We start from the raw sequence: 22,252 nt of genomic DNA on the forward strand, positions 1-22,252 counted from the left end.
TTGCTCTAGGTTGCTGCTTCGTACTGTTCGAGACAGACGCCGTTTTATGTACTGCTGTGTACTTCTATTACGCTGGAATGTACGACGAGTCGCCTATATATAGCCGACGCGCTTGACCCGGAGATACAAATTTCGACGACCGACGAGTATGCGCTCGCCGTTATCGTTCTGCTCAGCGTGTTGCTTTTCTGGGCTCAAGTTCACCCAATAAAGAGTTAGTTTTCGTGACTTACTTGTGTCGCTGTCTGGTTCACCCTCGCTAAGAGATAATATAAAGCGCCCACGTCTTGTACACCATAATTGAAAAAGAAAATTAAAATCTTGCTACACTTGATCGCCTGCTTAACACATCGGCTATAGCGTCTCTTTTATTATTCGACGATTGTTTGCCGACCTCAGTATGAAACTCCTCCCACGACGATCACGTGAATTGTTTCCTTGTTCTTTTCCTTCCCTCTATCCACCACCAGCGCACCTCATCCTCTCCCATCAATCCGCTTCGCCTGCATGCTCCAATCATTGGAGCTGACTCCACCCCCTCACGTGACCTCTGACGTCCCTACTCACCTTTCCTGCCTGCGGCTCAAAACTCACGTCGCCGCCGCTTTCGGACGGTGCGGTGTCCAGGTTGGCGTTCGGCCGATTTTAATTAAGATAGCGCGTACGCCTTTGGGTTAAGGCATCCGCCAATGGTCGGCGTTTCGAACCCGAGTGAATGGTACAGTATGCTAATCTATTAAACAACTGCTCAACTGCACCCCCTCCCCCCCCACCCCCCACCTAACTTCCCTAGCTCTTGCTCCCGCTTACCTTCCTCTAAACTAAACGCGCCCTCAAAGACATACGAAGAAAGACGGATGTCAACACCACAAAAGAATACATTTATTCCATTTTTCAAAGAAACAGAGGGTCAGAAACAGGCGGGCGTCTGTCCAGGTGTTCGCGGATTGACACGGCGCGACAAACACATCGGGAAGCCTCGACAAAGCCTTGCTTTGGGTGCTTCTACCGAGGCACTCTACGCACGCAGAGGCGCCAAACGAACAGGAGGCGAAAAAAACGTGTGCTTCGAGAACTAGCTTGCGGCCGGCCAATTGCTTCCCAGAAGCCAGCAGGAAGTAAACTCCGAAACAAGCACCGCACTGCCACCAGAACAAAGCGACGGCAACGCACTCACACGACGGCATGGTTGACGTACTACATTCTCAAGACGTTTGTTCGCGTCCTTCACGGCTGTACAGTAACGTCTTTGTCCCCCCCCCTCGCCCCCCCCCAACAAAATATACGAAAAAAAATACGAGCCATCTTATTCTTCATCACGGTAACCTTTATAAAAGATCTCGTATCCTCGCAACGGCAAACATTCGTGCTGTCACGCTAACAATGGTAACTGCCGTGCTAGTTCCGATATTTCATAACGTTTAAAGGTAACATCTGCCGGAGAAAGCTTCACAAGAGCAACATTTTTATGGATGAGTGCGGCGGTATAGCAGTCGTATTTACACACAATTACCCTATATATTACTTCGACAGATGTTGCCTTCAGACCTGACGAAAGTTGGACAAAACATAAAGTCCAGCTCGGCTGTTACGTTTGAACGCGAAAACAAGCATCTACGTAAAAGTTACCCTGGACATCCAGTGCACGAAATGCATTCAGTCGTTTTCATTTTTAGCTTTCTGTTTGTAGCTTCATTTTATGAAAGCCTTCCGCTACCTTCTGGTGCACTATGGTGTTGTATTTCTCGATGTTGACGTATTTCCGCGAAATTTTGAGGCAAATATTTGCCGATAAACGAGAATCTCTACAGCATTATTTGCTGTGTATAAAATCGTACCATTGTTTTCGTGTGTGGCGTCGTATTTTTCGAGTGAACGGCTCTAGCACTAACACCATCGCATTATGAGCGAGACACTTCCCTAATAGCAGGAGATTCTTTCCGCTCCCGCCACACAATGCCAATGTCTTGAAAAAAAAAAAAAACGAAAAGACAGAGAGAGAGCATATGAAGGAAGCCCCATTCCAGATTTTAGGAAAAAATGAATACTTCGTCGTCCGATCTGAGCAGACGTACTGACATGGACGTGCACCGGAAGACGCATACTCAAGGGCGAGCGCTGGTGGCGACCTTTTGAGACAATGTGTTCAATCAAAGCACACAAATATTTCATTCAGATCGCCCCCCCCCCCACCCCTCCAACTGTATTCCGGCCGTCTCGTCCCCGCTTAATCGTCGCACAAACGTTGCCATTGGTACGGTACATATTTGCACAACTTTATTTTTTTTTTTCTGGACGAGATGTACTCGTACAGAGGTACGTATTTAAAGCGTTATGGTCGATCACAGCGTCACACGAAGTCGCCAAACAGATTCGACTCCTGCTGCCAGAAACGACTTCCCGTATGCGTCTACGCTACCACGCTTACGCTATGCAACACCTTTACAATGACCTCCGTGACGATAGAATAAGAAGGGGGAAAAAAAAACAGAGGAGGGAAGGAAGGTCGTTTACTGAAACTGCCGTGTACGTTTGTTCGGTGCACACTTTTCCTGGATGATATCCGCGAGCTTCGCACAACCTGCATGGCCCTAGCGTTCTCCTTTCCTCGCACAGACAAAACGCGGTCGCGGCGAAAGAAACTGATTGCATCAACTACGACAGCAAACGCACAGGAGAAACGCTGCTATTTTGCGCGTGTTTTGCTACACGGGTAAGCTTAAACGCTGGGCAAGTGTGGTCTGTCGGAGCACTGCAGAAAGGGTACGTAGGGAACAATGGAACAATGAGGAACGGAACAACAATGTGGCGAACGAAAAGTAAACAGAGGGCGAGAAATTAAAAAAAAGATGACCGAAGGAGAGGGATGACGTATGCAGCCAACGGCGAAGCGAAGTGGAGCGGCTCTAAAGATGGCGGGTGGTCTCCTCCCGCTGTTACTCCATGACGACGTCGACGCTGACGTCGGGGAAAGGGGTCTTCCAGTAGTTGAAGGCGTTGAACGCCGGGTCGTCCTCGTCCGAGGTGGGCGGGCTGCCCAGCTCCATGGCGGCGTCGGCGGGCAGCGGGGGACCGCACAGCACCGCGGAGAGGTCCAGCTTGTCGCAGCCGCCCGGTGCGACCAGGGGCGGGGCCTGCGCGTCCATCGGCGAGCTGGCCGGCGGCGATTGGGCCAGCGCGGCGCTCACGGCGGGTCCGCCGCCGGCGCCACCGCCATTCTTGTGCTGCTTGTTGTGCTTGGAATCCTGCCGGAGACGGCAACCGAGAAAGGACAGAACAAGACGCACAGTGTAAGCGCCGGGACACTTTCTTCTTTTTTTTTTCTTTCGCAGTGGTAAACATAAAAGAATACAAAAAACAAAAAGGCCGCTAGAAACAGGACCACAGGAAGACTAAACAACGCATGTGCTTTCTATCAAGTGGTGGTAGGTAGGTAGGTAGTTAGATATTTTATTTAGAGTGCGCCTCAACAGGCACTGACCTAAACGAGCGCACTCAAAGGCACATTCACACCGAAAGCGGAGCGTCTAAAGGCACATTCACACCGAAAGCGGAGCGTCTAAGCGGACAAGCGGATTTTCAAAGCGGCGAGCGTCCGCGCCTGTTCAGACCAGCCGCGTTGTCTGGCTGTCCGCGCCGCCGGGAAGGCGGGGCATCTCGCAATATCTTTAGCATGGATGGATGGATGGATGGATGTTGTGAGCGTCCCCTCTGGAACGGGGTGGTGGGTTGCGGCACCAAGCTCTTGCTAAGCTACTGCCTAATGTCCTACCTAGGTTAAACAATGAAAAAGAAAAAAAAATGCACTATGAACTACCACGCCCAAATTTTCTGATCCCCATTGCGAACGGTGCTTTTGTACGTCTCCGTCTTTTGTCGTTTCCTTACTTTTCTTGCACCAATCCTCCAATCGCCTCTTACTAATGCCTATTGCGGACATGTTTGCTTTACCACTGCTCCCGCTTAACCCAAGGGCTTCAAGGAGGCCAGTGGTGCCTAAATCTACCGATGGGCAGACGTCTTCACATTCTAATAAAACAGGCTCTGTCGCTTCCCTAGCTTTACCGCAGCAAGCGCATGCTTCTTCTTCCTTCTTATATCTCGTTTCTTAGGTGCGTGTTCTAAGGCATCCCGATCTCGCTTCGAAAAGTGATGAGCTTTCTTTTGAGTTATCATAAATGGTTTCTTTCTTGATTTCGTTTTTTCCTCTTAAGTATAGTTACTCATGACAGGTTTCTTTTCCATTGCCGCCACCCATGAGATTACTTCAGCCTCTCTGACTTTCCGCTTGACCTTCTTTGTTGCTGTGTTGCCCACCCCACAGGCCGCATACTTGCTGGTAAGCTTCCTAGTTCTTTTCCTCCAGTGTGAATCTATGTTTTTCCTGTACAGATACCTGAACACTCTCCCAGCTCATTTACTTTTTTCCATATTCCTCAGCCGTTCTTCATACTCAATTTTACTGCGAGCTTCCCTCACTTCAAAACTAGTCCAGCCCATATCACCCTGCACAGCTTCATTTGTTTGTAGCAGTTGTAGCATTTGTTTGACCCAACTTGTCGTTTTGACGCTTTCCAAGAACAGAAGCGAAAAGCCCAGAGAACGACGTTCGTTTACATTCGTTCACCAGCGCTTCCGCAGTGTCGGGTTCTGATTGGCTGCGGCCAAAGCGGCCAACTTGTCCGCGCGGAAAAAATCGGTCCGTGCGCGACCCGGCCAAGCGGCCGCGTATTTTCCGCTACGCCTTCAGTGTGAACGTGCCTTCAGGCTCCAGCAGCCCCCTCCGGAGTTCTCCTGGGGGACCTCCGCCCCCGCTCCTCGACACACACCTAAAGTTCTAAAAGTTTACCTAAAAATTGTGCGCAATTAGTACATCGCTGAAAACCCCGCAGTTAGACGTCATTTTGGGTGCCTACAAATGCCTCACTGACACTTTTAAAATTAGGACAGCATTTATCGAGTTAGAGAATTATTGGCAATTACCGAATTAAATAATTACTGGTGGCTACTCCACTGTACTGGAAACAATATAAACAAGGTTTTTCTTTGAGTAACGCAACTGCTCTATGTTTAAGTCTTGGTGTACGATGGTTCGGGAACACTGTATAATTCACTCAGTAACCGAAATGGGGCGAAGCCAGATTCACTCGAAATCAAAATCAACAGCGGCCATGCGCAGCAACGCTTATACTCGGACTCAGAGAGAGAAAAAAAGAGGGAGCGAGAGCGACTGCAGTTTCGCAGGAAAGGCGAAGCAGTGTTATAGCCAAGTATGCGACAATTACACGAAGGAAGATTACACCGCCGAGAGGATTCAAGCTGTGAAATTGAACTGTCTCCGACTATGAGGTCATACAGCGCCGTCGCTTCAGAGCTAAACTCTTCCAGGTCACACGAAGCTACTTCAAGTTGAAGAAATATATATATATATATATATATATATATATATATATATATATATATATATATATATATATATATATATATAATGATCGGACCCGAGCGCCCCCCCCCCCCCCTAGAAAAATGAAAACTCTCCGCCTATGGGAGCAACAGTTCAATTTCGCGCCAACACCTTATACCCAAGAGCTTTCTTTCTTTCTTTCTTTATTTATTTTAAATATCTCAGCCGTTTTGACACGGGGAGAGTTCTCCCCTACTCCCTGCCTACCCAAAACAAGATAAAATGATACATGCAGCTACACATCATTAATAAGCCTCAAGAACACACCTCCAATGGCTCAGAGAGAGAGAAATAGAAAATGGGTACAACACTCTGAAAGAGACGGAATGCGCGTTTGTTAACCGTGAGAGCCCGTCAGAAGGGAAGCCCAGCAACTCGAGCGTGGGAGAGACGGGAGGCAAATTTCTGGCGCGTAGGCAATTCGGAAACGCCAATGAGGGCCTTAAACATTTGACACATTCACGAAGTCAGTTTTGCCAGTTGCGAGGTCGGAAAAACAAAGCAAATAGCTAATAAGTTCCCCCTTTCGGATTACGACTCAAAAACAATTCCAGCCTCCTCTATCAACAACAACGCGCTAAAGATCAGTCTCCGTCCTTCAACAACAAGATGGAGCAGTGGCTACGTAACCGGACATCATGTCGGCTCTGCAGTTCGTTTCGCGTTACCCTAAAAGTAAACCACAGAAGTGAATCACGGTCTTGGCAACAGCCAAGAACGACAGCTCCAACACCACTCTTTAGCCATCTGAGCGACACATCGAGATATTTGCGCGCGTAAATGGCTAGGAGCAGTCACAAACGCGCTTAGTCACGGGTCTCGCTTCGGCCGCTTACATATCGACCGGTCTCTGTCGCTTACGACGCATAACATCCGACGCGCCTCCGCAGAGGAGCTTATTTTGTCCGCATCGCGCTGGCCTCCCTTGTCAACCCCTAATAATTACTTTCCCCGAAGCCTGCGCGCATTGTGAGACTGTTCACTTCGTTTTCCCTCTGCCAACCCTGCAAACACAATGCCTGCAATCACTTATCTGATAGACCAACCCCAAACACTGCCGCGAGGAAACAACTGGAGCTCCGCGCAGTCGGATTGACGATAGAGGGGGAACATAAACAGCGAACGTAACTTCCTCTTGTACGTGGCTCGTACGGTAAAAACACAAACAGCTGGCGTTCCGGAATACGCCGCGATAGCCGTCCAAAGAGGTGAAGCCTACCTTACCGAAGGTCGGTTCTTTCGGTGTCTCCTGGATTTCCCAGAGGAAGGCATGGCTGTCGTCGACGCCGCCCTCGAGCCGCGGTCTCTTTACTGGCGGCGAACCCGGCGTTCGATCGAGCCCGCAGTCGAGCGTGCGCTTGCGCCGGAAAAGCGGCGCTGTCGTCGCCGACTCGTGCAGACGACGCAGTACTTTGAACCTTCGCTCGGCGGCAAAACATGGACTCCTCGGTCGCTTCATCGGCGTCGCCCCAAACCGATAGTGTCTCTCTCATGAAATAAAATAGTTAAATAACAATGACACTCTCAGCTACGACGAGTGCGACTGCACGGGACGGATCGAGAAAAAAACAGTCCGCACGAGCATGGAACGCATGGGACCGAGTGGCACGGAAAACAAAGTGATCGCGGTGCGTGCTGGCTGCTTAGAACACTTGGAGGTGACACTCATATGCCTTTAGTAGGCCATGCGCTACGTCAAGGCATCATTTCAGTAAGTGACAGCGCAGGTGAAACGAACGTAAAACAAATGAATAGCAGATCAACCACAAATTGTAGCACACACACCATAGGCATAGCTGACGCCAAAACGTTGTCGATCGTGCCGAGCGCCGGTGCGATGCCAGCGCCGTCTCGTGTTTTGAGAGTAACATAAGCAAGGAGCCATTGTAGAGCGCGCGTGGAGAAATAAACGTCAAGTATTATAACCCAAAATAACAAAATTATTTTGGTTAATTTGAATCAAAAGATATTTAAGCATAAGTAACATAAATTATTGTTTTTTTGTAGCTGAGACTTCTTTTGCAGCGCCACTGTCCGCGAACGACCTGAAACCGGAAGCTGAACACATTGGAGGCACGAGTGTCATCATGGCTGACGAGGAGTCGCCGAAGAAGATCAGCTTAGTGGTCAAAACAGCGAAGGAGAAAAAAGTAGTGAAGGTTGATGAGTCGGCTACAATCAATGAGGTACGTTGAACGCCCAGCTTCCCACAATTGCAGTGTTTGAACTCTCACGAATGCCACTAAACACCCAGCGGCTAGTCTACGTCACGTAGTGATTGTGTGTTACTGATAGGCCTAGGTTTTCGAACAGAGATGCAAGAAAATAGGTGTTTGGAAGTAAAGCACGGTTCAACAACTCTGTATTGGCTCCACGCCGAGGCCTCGTGTATGTGTGTCGTCGCGCTTCGCTTAGGTGCGCTTTTTGGGGGGCGCCAGATCGAGAGTTCACGGTGGTTGCGCGATTACGAGAAAAAATCGGAGGGGGCTTCACTCCCCTCCACCGCTCCCGGCGGAAAGCGCTCGGCACTGATTCTGACAGTTGTACTGTGTAGAGACGCGATATGTCCCGCTCGGTGCTGGCAGGCTCCGACCCTCAGGCTTGGGTCGCCGTTCGACTGCTTCGGGGCTCGGCGGTGCCATAGCGCAGCCAGGATCCGATTGTAATCGCTAGTTTCCTGCTCGGCGTTTCTGGAATTCTCGCCGAAGGACGGTGTGGCTAAGCGGGCGAGGGAGTTGTGGTGGGGACACGCTTACGTCTGAAGGAAGCGGCAAGAGGAAAAAAAGTGTGGCGATTGCAAGTTGCTGTCCGTTTCTCTACTTTCTCACGGGTCGCCGAAAGTGTCGGGTTCTATTTCCGACTCCGCGCGCAGTGCGAGAGCGTACTCGGCAACAACGTTGATTGCCTTGAAATTCGTAACTCGATTAAGAGTTTTTCATTTTTCTCTCTCTCTTCCCTTGTTTCTCCTATCCTCGTGAGACAGTACAAACGTACCTTTCTTTTTTTTATCTACTGCTATGCATTGGAACGTTAGGAAGAGGAAAGTGAACATCCGTTGAGGTTTTGGCGTTCTGTGTTCCGGTAAAGGTAACTTCTGCTTAGCTTTCGATCGTACAGGTCGCGTTATGGAGGCACCTTGTTTATGTTTTTCTTTTGTTCTCGCGTAGCTGCAGACAGAGCAGCTATAGTTGTTTTGAAAGCTATGCTTAACATATTGGTTCACTTGTCAGAAGTATCGTCCCAGTAAAGGTGTCTGTATACTTTGCACTGATGCAGACCTTTCCACAGATTGTGGATGACGCTGCACAATGTGCGTAGTCGGTTGTATTTTGTTATCTGTCTCGTACGGCTATTTTGACACCCTCCGCTATTTCCGTCATGCGGTCATTGTGTAAATTGCCCTTTATTACTAGAAGTTTTCACACTGCTGGCCATTGCGTGTCTTGTGGTGACACCACTCAAGGGGTTCTCCTTCCATTACCCACCCTCCCGTCTGTTCCAGTTTATTTTCAGCTTTCAGACAGTGCCACAAAGTGGGACATCTCACGATATCTATAAATGATTCTTGAGTGCTTATACAAAATGCTTCATTCTTTAAAGTTGTTTTACCTCTGAGCTATTTACTTTATTGTGTACTACATTACAAGAACGAATGCCAAGCCACATATGTATATATATATTTTTTGAGGTAACAATGTTTATGTTCAGAAAAAAAAAACCTATAAAGAAACCTGATGATGCTCTAGGGAGTTGGGTTTCTGACACATTCATTCTCAAGCTGTGTTGTCCAATTGTTGCCCCTATTCAGTGTCGTTCTGCATTGACACCTCATGAAGATGCGTTCTACGTACGTCTGAACATAAATGAAACAAATGTAAGCATATATGTCTGGCCAATAATAAATTTCGTAGCACAGTCATGTCGTCTTCTTACCATATTTTAAAAAATATGAAAGTCCAGCTGTCCATTGCCAAATGACCTTAACTTTTTTATATAAGTGGTACATGTTTAAGTGTACAGACCAGGGAAGCTGGCAGCAGTTAGTGAGGGAAGCCTGCGAATTTACATGGTCAGAAAATATAAACACTCAGCTATGTAAAAAATTGCCTGTATTAGACAACTATTAGACAGCCATGCACGCCAAGAAGTGAAGGGGGTAGGAACCACAACCTTTGTATATGTAACCGTCCCTTTAGATTATCCTCAACAAATCCTGGTACTGTTATAATGCTGTACTGTGAATGTATTTGGTAAGTATTCATTTTCTTTTTCTCTTTTTGCGCTTTCGTCATTGGCTGGCATGATGCCAAGTCTTTGCTATTGCCAGTATTGGCCACTTGCTGGGATGAGCGATATGTAATGAATACAAGTGAAGGCAATTCTCACATGATCTGGTGCCTGGCATTCATAACAGCTTTGTTTTCTGGTGGGCTTATGCTAAGACATGGTAGCTGATGCATGATGTGCTTATCTGGTTGGCAACATCGGCAAACCTTGACCTCATTCTTGCTACTTCCTTGCTGCTTGTAAGCAGTTGCTCAGAGTGTATCACTGCTGTTTGAAAGGAAGAGGATTTTGCAGCTTTTCTGTAGCCTTCTTTTTCACCTCTTTGTTGCTGCAGCTGAAGGAGCAAGTGTCCAAGGAATTCGATGCCCCCTTGGAGCAGCTTTGCCTCATATTTGCTGGGAAAATTCTTAGGGATAATGAATCCATCTCGACGCACAGTGAGTAATTTCACATTGCCTTGCCTTCAATAGTGGCTTGTTCATACCTGCCAACTCTCAAATTTACAGTAAAGCGTACAAATGTGGGCTTGCTCTACAATTTGAGGAATGTTGTGTCAAGTGTTATGGAAAGTAGTACCCCTGTCACACTGAACGTATTAATGGCATTTGAATTGAATGGCATTAGCACCGAATGACACTATTTGGCTGCTACACAACATTTAATGCTATTAGAACCGAATGACTTCCGCAATCGAATTTCAAGTTGGAGACAATCATTCCGCTTTGCACTCGAAGCAAATTTATACTTTCTACACCAGAGACAAAATAAAATATGATATTGAACTTCGTAATTTGAGAATAATCGTGTAAAAAGGCAATTATTGTGTGTGCTTTAAGGCGTCTGTCATTTTAACGGGAGAAAAGCTGTGTGGCAGGCTGTCAGAAAATGTTTTTGCTTGGCGTCTGGCCACCGTCGCTTTACTAGTCGACCTTAAACAACAAACTGCTTCACCTGCTGCAACCGAGCATCATCGTTCAGTGCTGTCATGTCAGTCATATTGTTTGTGTTCAATTTACCGGATATGACTACTAAGCTGGCTAAGCCTTAGCCTGCTTCTGAAATTCCTGAAATTCTGAAATAGAAGTTTTGTATGCATGTTATTTCAGTGATGTGACACCCCATGTATATTTTAAAATAGATTGACTTTTCAGACACTCACACTTGCTGTTTTACTTTTCTTGCCCTTTTTTTTGGGCGGAGGCAATGATCGCCATTGATATCTTGACTGAATGACATTCATTTTTCTTGTGTCGCACCAACATAGGTTGAATGGCATTCATTGCACCGAATGTGATTTGAGTCTAATGATGTAAAATGCCCAGTGTGAGAGGGGTATAAGTTGTGTTCTCGAGAAAGTGTTATCCGTCGGTCGCTGTTAGAAGTATTATTGTTGTGAAAGCAAGTTATGGTGAATAAATGCTTATGCAGACAAGTTCCTGACGCAACCGAAGTCTGCAAAACGAAAGTTGCTAAAAAAGTCAGTGGGATCTAAGAACCGTGTTTTCTTGTTAGTATTTCCTTTGCCAAGTTTGTTGTTGCTGGTGTGTTGTATCTAAAGGTAAACAATCTTTGATGAACTTTGTGTGTATCCCTGAAAAGGCATTTGCTCAGGGCAGACTTTAAAAAAAAAGTGTGTGTGCTATGTCTGCAAGATTTTATGGATTATGTTCACATGTTTTGTTTATTATGCTAAGTTGAGTTTGCAGGTACCTTGGTTCAGTGAGGTTTATCCTCTGAGGGAGCAAATGACAGTTAAAGAGCTTGTATAGATAGGGTGGGCCTTTTTTTTTTTAATATTATAGCATAAGTTTAACCCATCTTTAGTTAATTAATGATTGCCTGGTTTGTTCTTTGGCTGCGAATTATATAGATTGCTTAGTTTTCAATGGAGGGACCTGAACGCCAGGACAACTGCAGCTAATTTTGTCTATACACTTGGTGGCGACCTTAAAATTCAGTACAGTTTCTGCCCACAAAAACTGCACCTCGCCTACCTTCTGTGCCTCCGCATTCAAAAAAACATTTTGCGAGGACCACAGATATAAAAAGTTCGCTTCCACTGTGATGTCACGTAAATAAATATAATGGCCTTGTGTATCTGTAACGAAACAATGTGGCGAGACGGGCTGGTTGGTTAAAGTTTATGTACCTATACAAATGACAGATTTCCATTCATTTTCTACATTTTTCACGTAATTCTTAGGTTGTTGCCAAGCATGTACGCTAAGGTAGGCGGTGCATTGTCATGGTTGTATGGTGATAATTTGAAAAGAGATGCCATTGAGCTTTTTCCCTCTAAGGTGGGGGGACACATACAAGAAAATCTTTTTTAGATTAATAAGTAACCTTATTTCCTGAATAATCATGTCTTATCTAACTTACCGAACTACTTAAAGTGAAAAGAAATGGTTAGTTTTATTTTCGGCTAGTAATTCTTGTCATAAAATGTGTTAAAAGTGCTAGTTGCACCAGCAATGATAAGTAACTACTTGCTGAATTGAGCAATGGATTGGCATTATTTAGCTAGGTGTGAGACCTATGCAGCGAACTAGGATAATTTTGATGTGATAAATATTAAGGAAATAATGTTTAGAAAAAGGAAATGCCCATTTGGACCAAATTTATTTGCAAAATGAGCTGTAACTTCAAGAATAGTGCATCAGTTTCTTTTGGACTAGTTAGTTGTGCGCATCTCTGTGAGGAATGAGTGTGAAAATTTTTATTTCAGGATATTCATTTTGAAATATTCATTCAGAAACAAGTTATATAAAGGTTTGCGTAACATGAGGTGGAGGAAAATCTTGCTTTGACACAAATCTGGACAGATGTTTTCAACCATGTGAAAGATGTCACAAACAACACAGAGTGACCTAAAATGAACCAGGTTCGTAGCTGGGCCTCCGTGAGATGCACTAGAGTCTCCTTTTGCTTGTGTGTCTGCTCGTTGACAACATAGAATGAAAAAGTATGTTGAATATTATTTATATAAATAAAATAGTACTGATGTTCAGAACCACTGCATTTTGCTTAGGGTTTGCAATACAAGGGTATGAGTTGGAAAACTCGCGGTAACTCTGAAACTAATGATGATTAGAAGATAATATCTTTTGCAACATGTTTGAGAATGTTTGGGTGTACATAAAATGTTAAAAAAGAAACGCTGTGGTTTCTTAATCACTATGGTGTTGGGCTGCTAAGTATGAGGTCGCAGCATTGAATCCCGGCTATGGCGGCCACATATCGATGGGGGCGAAATGCAAGAACGCCTGTGTACTTAGATTTAGGTGCATGTTAAGGAAACTCGGGTGGTCCAAATTTCTGGAGTTCCCCACTACGCCGTGCCTCATAATCAGATCTTCGTTTTGGCACGTAAGACCCCATAATTAAATTTTTCTTAAACAAAAAAATCTATTTTGTGCAAGAAAATTGACTTGAATGTGGCCTCCCACCTTAACAAATTTTTTCAGGGTCCTACAATTCTACCATGCGGCAGTGAACAAAACTAAGTTTTGTTAAAGAAAAATTGTGCTTTTGCTGGGTTTACCGGCAGTCAGGCCACCATGAATGTAGGAAAGATTGCATGTGCCATCTGATCCCTCCATGTACGAGAGTGGTTAAAGAATTATTCATACTTGGAAGTTTATATTGTTTATAGAAATAGACTAATCTGCTTTTGGCAGGATCACTCAGCTTTCTGACACATTTCGTTGATGCGTCAGTGAGCAGAATTCAATTCACTTGTTGCGTGCTCAATGTTATTTCCTGTAGAAGTTTGGAGACACATGCTTTGCTCTTGACTGACCCTTCAGTTTCCTTCACTCAACTGTCACATTCGACTGCTGTAGAGAAACAGACTCAAGTACCTGTGTCTGTTTCACTTCTTAGTGTTTTGTGACTAGTGTGCTCTACATACCTGCAAAGTCTCTCAAATTCTCCCATAATTTACGAATTTGAGCTCATTCTACAATTTAAATGATGCATTGTCAAGATAAAAAAAATTTCTGTTTATATAAAAAAGTTTTCGCTTGTCTGTCTCTGACTGTGCCGTTGTAAATCTACTGATTGCAAAAGAACATCAGAGGACATAAGAGGGGTATCTGCTTTGAATGTGTCTGTTCCGCCAAGTTTAGTAAAGTGGCCCTGCACCACCCCTCGGGCTTGATGATAAAACATAGTGTGTGGGTGGTACATGCTGCTGTGAACATCTCGGCGAAGTTTTCCTGTCGTACACAGTGCGTAGAGCTCACAAGCGGAGCGCTAAGTTACCTTTCTCTCAAATGCTCTCTTTTCAAACAGAAGCCTGTTCCGCCCTGTCTTCTGGATGCTTTATTTCGGAATAAAGCGGATTCCCATATGCGGCTGGCTGCTATTGGTAGCTGCGTTCAGCTATTCAGCGTAGATACCGTGGCCACTGTGGGGTGCCGCCACGAGTTTACTGGTTAAGCGCATTGAAGCTTGCTGAGGAGAACCGCATTTGGCTTACATTTAATGCATCGTAGGCACTAAAATCATAAGTCGTGGTGTCTACGCTAACATCGAAAATGAAATTTGAACTGCATGCCACTGTGCCGTAGCCTTTGCAGTGCAAGGCATTCAAGAAGGAATGGGAGCACAGTGGAAGCCATTTTTGATTGCGAATGACTTCGCTTCTACTGAATGCATTGAAGTACATTTTATAGCAAAGTATTTCTGGAAAGTCCCATTTTCACTTCAAATGCCTTTCTCCACTTCGATAAAATGTAGTCGAGGGCCCCTTTAAGCATGGGAAATCGGCAACAAAGTTGTTGAAAATGTCACTGTGATCTGAAAACAGTATGTTGCTCGTCAGGTTGACCTGTGCCAAGTTTGCAGGTATGGCTGCATATAACTGACGCTGTGGCCAACAGAAATAGTGAGATAACTAGAGTATGGGTGGTAGTGCTCACCTTCGGTGGTGTCCAAAACCCGACTCCCATGACTTGTTTCCGGCTCTCGCAATTGCCTCTGCTGCATGCACCCAGCAAAAGCACAGACATTGAGATCTGCATGTGGTACCCAGAGGGCCCCATCAGTGGGGCGTGAGTTTGGACATCACCTATTACAGGCATTGCTGCTGGTCGTATTTAGATTAGGTGGCAAATTGTGTATGTAATGTCTCATATTGTTTTCCTTCACTTTCGCAAGGATTTGTTGCCACTGTGTCTGACCATTGTGGTGTGTGTTTGCGTCTCTCTGCAGACATAAAAGATGGTTTGACGGTACATCTTGTGATCAGGTCTCCTGCTTCGGCTAGGGTGAGTGCTGTTCTCTCGACACTGTTTGCTTTTCCCTTCTTGAGCTGTTTTGGTAGGTTTTTTGCATTGATTACGCCATGCTTGAGGCAACGGTTTGCTGCTTCATCAGCATTTGAGGCCAGCTAGAGATGTAGTTGTTGTTAAACACATTGTCCCTTTCAATTTTCCTAGAAGTTTCCTGAATGCTTTGCACTTCTAGGGTTACCTTACTCATTAAGACAACAGTGAAGGGATCATAAAGGTTCTCTATTGCTTATACAGATTGTTCCTTTCAGATGTTTTGTGCATTGAAATTTCTTAGATAGCAAACATCGTCGCTATAATTGCTGTTATGTTTTCTTAGTCTCTGTAGAAGGTCGTGCCACGATGAAAAAGCGCTGTTGTTTCTTATCTTTTGTGTTCGTCTTTGACATTGTCTCATGTCTCACCGCACCAACTTGCCCAGCTGTGTTTACTGTTAGTGTGTTGCACGAAGAAATTTGCGCATGCAAAGTTTTGCAACATAGTTGAATATTCACTATTTGATTGACGGCTGGGGAATGGTTAGTCGTGCTATAACACCATTCGTTTTTGTAAGAAAACATGAAGTGGCATGGTATCTTGCAGCAACAAATGGATCTCCATCTATTCCGTAAGCATCAACTGGTTTACAGAGCATGAACTGTCAGAAGTTCCTAAGTTGCGACTTGCATGGCCACCACAACATTTTGTTAAGGCTACCTGGTGACATACGTTAAGCCACCGCAGTTGGTCCTGAAAATGCAACACCCAGTGACAGCACGGTGAATAGCTTCTGGCTCCACTTCGCGCAGACATCTCTAACTCTGATGTCAGGATACTAATAGAAAGTGTGCATTTTCAAGAAAATAGATGGTTGGATAAGGACTCCGTTTTCTGATATTCACATCTTTTCACGTGGCTTTTTGCTTTTTTCTCTTAAGGGGAGGAGCATTTGCTGCTTTCAAAAATGGAAGTCTGCCTATGTGACGGGCTTATCTTTTACCCGCCGTGGTTGCTCAGTGGCTATGGTGTTGGGCTGCTGAGCACGAGGTCGCGGGATCGAATCCCGGCCACGGCGGCAGCATTTCGATGGGGGCGAAATGCGAAAACAGCCGTGTTCTTAGATTTAGGTGCACGTTAAAGAACCCCAGGTGGTCAAAATTTCCGGAGTCCTCCACTACGGCGTGCCTCATAATCAGAAAGTGGTTTTGGCACGTAAAACCCCATAATAAATAATATAATATAATATGGGCTTATCTTTTGTCTGGCCGCTTTTAATATGTGATCAGAAAGCAGCTGCATCTGTTCACATTGTCCCTGCTGGGTACTTTCAGCTTCTCAGCTTTTGTACAGGCTTGAGCATTAAATTTTATTGTTATGCTGCTTTCAGGGAGAAGGCACAGGGAGACCGGATGAGCCCAGCCCAGTAAGTGTCATTGACTTTGCTAGTGTCACACTGTTTCTTCGACAGCTGCCATCACAATTGACCCAAAAAATCCATAGCGGTGTATATTTAGCGAAAAGGAGCTGTAAGGAGAAAGCATAGAATGCCTTGGAAGGAAGACTCATTCAAGCGCTCTCAAGGTAGCACATTCAGCACCTTCAAGCAGAACTTTTCAGCACTTTCTGCAGGAAAAGCAAGAAGGCAAGCATGTTCTTAGAGACACTAAACACCAAATGGAATTAGACGGAAAAATTATTCTTTCATAATTCTGGTTCACAAGATTTGCAGCAATGTTTTAATTAAACGAACGTCAAAGTTGCATTTTTTTTAATTTCGTGCCGAAACCCCAGCGGCAGTACTTTAGTGAGACGTTGATATAAAAGCTGTCGCAGATATAAAAGCAGTATTTTTTCCCCTGTATTTGGTTCATTGTGGCTCAGTAAAAGTTCTTGTGAAGCCTGATGAGTTCTATTTTTGGCAGAATGCAATGTAGTCCATATCAGGCAGTAAAAATTTAACAAGGCCCAAGCAGACCAAATAGTGTGGGAACTCTAAGGCAATCTCACAACTTGTTTATTGTTTCTGTCGTTTCTGTATTACGCAGGCTTCTCTCGCCTTAAAGACAGGGTGTCAAAGTGAAAAATATACTGTTTCAGTTCAACATGCTCCAATTTCGTTTTGGTTCAGTTCCAGTTCACAGAAATAAAATTTATTACGGATTTGCGAATTCCGGCGCAGTCCTCTAGCCTGCCCCATGGCAATGTGCTGGGTAGTTCTATCAACTTGTCTGCATGGTGTACAAGCAAGTTTCATCAAAAGGAGGCAGAAATTCACGAATGAATTGCACAGAAATGGGGAATTTTTGGTGTACATATTAGAGAAGAAGTAATTAGTGAGAATCCCTGCTTCAGCATAAGGTTTGCATTGCTCCCACACTTGTTAGTTTGACAGCAGCAGAGTCAGTTAATATTCGTTTTGCTTCAGTTTTTCACTAAAAGACTTGCAGTGAGCAAACTGGTGGGATCTTATCTATTGTGTTAAAAACGGTACAAATTCATTGTATTACATAAATTAAAACTTCAAACTTCTAGTCTGTAGCAATGAAAGGATTCATCATTTCTCAGGCATCACCAGCTCAGTTAGCTGATTTCTTATAAGCAGGTGAAGACATCGATGCTTCCAAATAATAAACAAGGATGATTGGTGCAGAACCACGCATCAGTCTTTCTTGCGCATCTGCTCGTGGCTCGGAGCCTTGTGCTGGCTAAGAATGGACAAAGAAATGAAAAGCATGCACATAGTGCCCTACGAATAATTTTTACAACTTGAAGAGCGCTGTACTCTGCTTGGCTAAGCATGAAGCGTGCGTTGAACCATGCCACATAGCATAAGCAGACTTCGTGTGCCCTTTACAGCCGTGGTTACTATGAAGGTTACAGTAGTAAGTCATGCTGCTGAACTTGGTGATATCCCTCCTCAAAGACATCGTCTTTTCCGCTCTCTGTGTTTATCTAGTTTAGGAACAAGTTGGCTTAAGAACAGAATTGTGTCACCAGAAATATTGACTCTGCAAAGCCACTGATTTTTTTGGCGCGGAACACAGCTGGCATGGCCGACTTAAGAAGTGCGAGTGTCTCGGCTAAGGAGGCCATAGTTACCAGCACATACTTTCACTTTATTACCTTAAAGGCCCCACTGTGGGGGTATTACGTAAGGGGTGGGTGCACAAAAAGGAAAACACATTGACCATTCAATATGAGTAGTGAGCTCGTACAGTGTCAATGAAGGCGTGTGGGTTGGTGATGGCCACGATGACATAGGGAAGGCTGTTGCCCATTGCCTATCCCCATTCTCGCACACAACGCAACTCAGGGGCTGCAACAATCTGCTAGTTGTGTCGATTGAAGTAGTTATTTAAAGAATCGTGCAAGCTATTGATCACCTGTTGTTGCCTTATATGCTTGAACCGTTTTGTACTGAACCGGTTCCTGGTTCAGGTTTAGATTTAGTTCAGGCTTGTTGTGAAAATATTGATTTGAGTTTAGTTCTGCCCAAAATTGCTGTTTAGGTATAGTTTTAAGTTTGGGTTCAGTTTCACACCCTGGGTAAAAGTTACCCTTTTGGTATTGCTGACAGGTAATTCACTTACACAGCTTAACCTATTTTGCTCATTAGTGTTACTTTAAATGTGACTCTGACTATACTAAGCCACACCTGCCACAGATATTGAAGACCACAATGATGTACTATTCAGTATTACAGTTGTAGTGGCCAGGTGGGCTTTTTTTGAGTAAGGGACAGCAAGTGGGATGGCTCTTATTTTTAAGAAACATCGTCACGGCAGTTTATTTATTCAGTAATACTTGTTGCTGGGCTAACCAGTTCATCCTGTATTACAGACCATAAAAACTATGGCTACTTACCACAAATCAACATAAAAATGAGGCAAGAAAGGAACAAGGTACTATCTGCGCTAAGTGGCCATAATTCTTATGGTCCTTAATATAGTATGAACCTACCAGCCAGCCCAGCAACAAGTACTATACTGAGTTACATTTCTTCTGCAGCGGGCTCTACTGTAGTGCTCACCTTGTCCCTTCCTCCCCATAATTTTATGTTGATTGGCCACTTGGCCATTTGCACGAGTGCATTTACTATATCGTAAAACGAATTAACAACCTATGTAGGCTTCGTGTTCAAACTGTGAACCACCTCTACATGGCATTCCAAGTACACAAGAACATCGGGGACTAAAGACCATCTGAATTGTACTTCGTGGGATTAAGGCCTGCATGAAAATTGGGCTAATTTAGATGTCCCTTCACCTTGTCGTGCGGTCCATCGTCCTTGTGTGCTGCATCCTTCCATGGCTGTCGGTCGCACTTGACACATCATAAGATGTAATTTTATTGTCCCACTGTCTACGCATAGTTTGCTGTGCAGCTCCGCTTAGTATGAGAATGCAAAAGAAGTGGCAGACATGGGCTTCTGTACTGGAACAAATGTGTAGCCATGTTATTCCCTTTCTTGCATGCTACATTTAGTGCCTTGTCTTGTACGGCCTAACTGACAACTTTCTGGGTGCTTTCCCTGGAAGTGGTGAAAGGGTATGGAGACTTGAGCACCATACTTTTGTGTGTGTAGTGCGCCAACGTTTACGATTGTTGCAGTGTGTGTGTCTGTGTGTTTGGGCCATGATGCAGAGTGGCCAGCCATCTGGTGTGCCACCAAACCCATTTGGCACCGGAGTGGGTGGTCTCCCAGGCTTGGCGGGTCTCAACCTGGGTACGGGTACCTTCGTGGAGATGCAGCAGCGCATGCAGAGGGAGGTGAGGACCAGGATGGCAACGGCATTGTCCTATTCGCGATTTTTCAGTGATGGCTACTGTTAGTTCACTGCCTGATTCGTTTTGATCTTCAGCAGTGTTGCCAATGGCTGTTGCATGAATCCCACAGTGCCTGCTGTTTATAAAGAAAAAAAAAGATCAGCATTAAGCGAGGAATTAGACTCCAGATTTATTTATTTATTTATTTAAAAATGTCCTTACAGGCCTCGTATGAGGCACAGGATAAGGGGGGGGGGGCGTTACAGTAGTAATAAAAGAGTATATAGGGCATATAACAAAACATAACAGGCATACATTATTAATAGACAGTGGAAAATATTGTCAGTGTAAGATATTAAGTTTCAGCCACTCCACCGATGCTGCAGCAGTGAATACTGGGCCTGGAGAGCATGGTCGTGTTGCCAGCTGCGACGATTGTTGATTGGCTGATGCCGTGCTCTGCTGCCTATCTATCCATCAGCATCCATTTGATAGAATAAAAATAATTTAAGAAAGCCAGCAGTAAGATGCGAAAGGCAGGATAGAAAATAGGTGGGGAGAGAAAAAAAACGAGCTTCAGCCATGCTCAATCACCAGGGAGCAGCAGCTCTATAAATAAACGTGTGTTACAGTCATCACTCAGTGGTGTTTTTCTTATTAGAAACAGGTTGCTCACGCGCATATGTGAATGTTTGCTCAAACTAATGATGCACAAAATAATGCAAGAGTTGTTGCACACAGTATTCTACCAGCTGTCACGTCACTGCCTCGAATTATAGACTTAAATGTCACTTTTCTGTTTTCTGAACAAACTGTGTTATTGCAACTTTTTCCTGCTTGTTGCTAGAGGAATCTGGCTCATATAACATGAGTTGTACAACGAAGGTGTAGGAAGCTGCTTCTCATCATGAAAGTTCTTGTACCTTATTGTTCCGTGCATTTTTGCATTGAGAGCTGACAGGGGTCCTGCTGATTTTTCAGTAGATCTAGCAATTTTCGTCTCTCTATGCATTCACTAATAAAAGGGGAAATCCGGTGACTCTTGACGCAGTAATGTGCCCTCGCTATGTTTGACCCATGCGCCCTTGTCTTCTCTGTTCTGCTGCATGCAGCTGATGAGCAACCCCGACCTGCTGCGGCAGCTGATGGAAAATCCGTTTGTCCAGTCGCTCATGTCGAACCCGGACTACATGAGGCAGCTGATAGTCGGCAACCCTCAGATGCAGCAACTCATGGAGGTGAGCAAATTTACACCTCTGCAAAGGAGGCTCGTACCTCTGCCGGCACGCAAACAGTTTACTATTGGTGGCCATTGTCACTATGTGGAAAATTCAAGGAATTTTTTCTTGCGCCTCCCTCTCTCTGTTTTTGATGCATGGTATGTTTTAGAGCTAGTTTGCTCCAGCGTGTCTATATACCGTATTTACTCGCATAATGATTGCACTCGCGTAATGATTGCACCCCTGAATTTTGTCGTTAAAATTCGATTTTTTTATTTCCCGTGTAATGATCGCACCCCAAACTTGCCGCAGTGATATGTCATGTGCCAAGTCTAGCTAATAATGATCGCGCTTACCATCTGTCGTAGGCTACGCGAACGACTCTTCAACCAAGCGGTCTGCACGCACCAAACATTCTTAAGTAGATGCCTCATTTCATCCCTTTCTGCACTTCCATGACAAAAAGAGTCACAACCAAACTTGCCTTTATTATGTGTAGGCTTTATAATGGTTGTGTTCAACAACGAAAAAGGCGTCTTTCGGTTCTTCTCATCTGCACTCGTAAGCACGCAACAAATCGCGAGCGGCAAGGATAATAGCCACGTTTACACTGATACGTAAAAGTGCACCCTATTCATATGCTGATGCTTGCAACACAGCTAAGATATTCACCCACCCTTAGCGGAAACGTGCCGTATTAGGATAGTAGTGAAGACAGATGCCGCAGTTTCCGCAGCATGCTGGCCATGTGTTTCTATGTCACTGGCAGCTAAGCGCGCCCATCTGTTTCTGTCCCCTCAAAGTGGACGTGGCTAAGTTATTGCCCCAAACTTGCCGATATTAACAAATTATTAATTACTGATATGGAAGAAACTGTTTCAATGCACGTAATGGTTTCACCAGAAAAGAAAAAAAAAAAACGCTTTCGGCATGTTCGGCTTGCTCCGCCTGCCGCCATTTTTGTTTTGGTGTCCCGCACAAACGCGGGATACCAGCAAACGCGGGACAAAAAATTTTTTTTTGCTCGGGAAATTTAACCCGCCTAATGATCGCACCCCTGAATTTGCGTCAATTTTTCTGACAAAAAGTGCGATCATTATGCAAGTAAATACGGTACTACCGCTTGCAAGTTGGCGCGCGCGCGCTCAGGTGGCGGTTTCAGCTTCTTGCGCTCTCAAAACTGATGGCTATCTCGTTACCAATAATCGCTCAAAGGGCGACTGCCTGTTTCTCGCTTG

General features: G+C 44.9%; 2 protein-coding genes across 4 annotated transcripts in view; one reads left to right on the top strand and one right to left on the bottom strand.

Annotated features, from left to right (window-relative positions):
• Window positions 1-860: 860 nt before the first annotated feature.
• Window positions 861-7,307, bottom strand: LOC135912573 (uncharacterized). Of its 2 annotated transcripts, none has more exons than XM_065445065.1 (2): window positions 6,684-7,307; window positions 861-3,245 (listed from the first exon to the last, which is right to left on the bottom strand). In XM_065445065.1, the coding sequence occupies exons 1-2, from the start codon at window positions 6,921-6,923 to the stop codon at window positions 2,937-2,939; spliced, it is 549 nt and encodes a 182-aa protein (XP_065301137.1). In that variant the 5' UTR covers window positions 6,924-7,307; the 3' UTR covers window positions 861-2,936. The 2 variants fall into 2 exon arrangements, with proteins under 2 accessions (XP_065301137.1, XP_065301138.1); XM_065445066.1 differs by having other exon boundaries at window positions 6,689-6,876.
• Window positions 7,308-7,490: 183 nt separating this feature from the next.
• The window catches only part of Ubqn (ubiquilin), a 56,155-nt gene continuing 41,393 nt past the window's right edge, over window positions 7,491-22,252 (top strand). For both annotated transcript variants that reach the window (XM_065445063.1, XM_065445064.1), the window contains exons 1-6: window positions 7,491-7,650; window positions 10,086-10,188; window positions 14,969-15,024; window positions 16,415-16,450; window positions 19,672-19,797; window positions 20,907-21,032. In XM_065445063.1, the coding sequence (XP_065301135.1) occupies window positions 7,552-7,650; window positions 10,086-10,188; window positions 14,969-15,024; window positions 16,415-16,450; window positions 19,672-19,797; window positions 20,907-21,032 (546 nt within the window). In that variant the 5' untranslated portion in view covers window positions 7,491-7,551. The remainder of the gene's footprint in view (window positions 7,651-10,085; window positions 10,189-14,968; window positions 15,025-16,414; window positions 16,451-19,671; window positions 19,798-20,906; window positions 21,033-22,252) is intronic.

Source organism: Dermacentor albipictus, chromosome 2 (genome assembly GCF_038994185.2).
Source record: "Dermacentor albipictus isolate Rhodes 1998 colony chromosome 2, USDA_Dalb.pri_finalv2, whole genome shotgun sequence".
Lineage (NCBI taxonomy): Eukaryota > Metazoa > Arthropoda > Arachnida > Ixodida > Ixodidae > Dermacentor > Dermacentor albipictus.

Excerpts from the sequence above, each read along its gene's own strand:
- LOC135912573 (XM_065445065.1), bottom strand. The coding sequence starts at position 6,923 with ATGAAGCGACCGAGGAGTCCATGTTTTGCCGCCGAGCGAAGGTTCAAA. Across the intron at positions 3,246-6,683 it reads AAGAACCGACCTTCGGTAAG|GATTCCAAGCACAACAAGCA; the intron begins GTAGGCTTCACC and ends CGTCTCCGGCAG.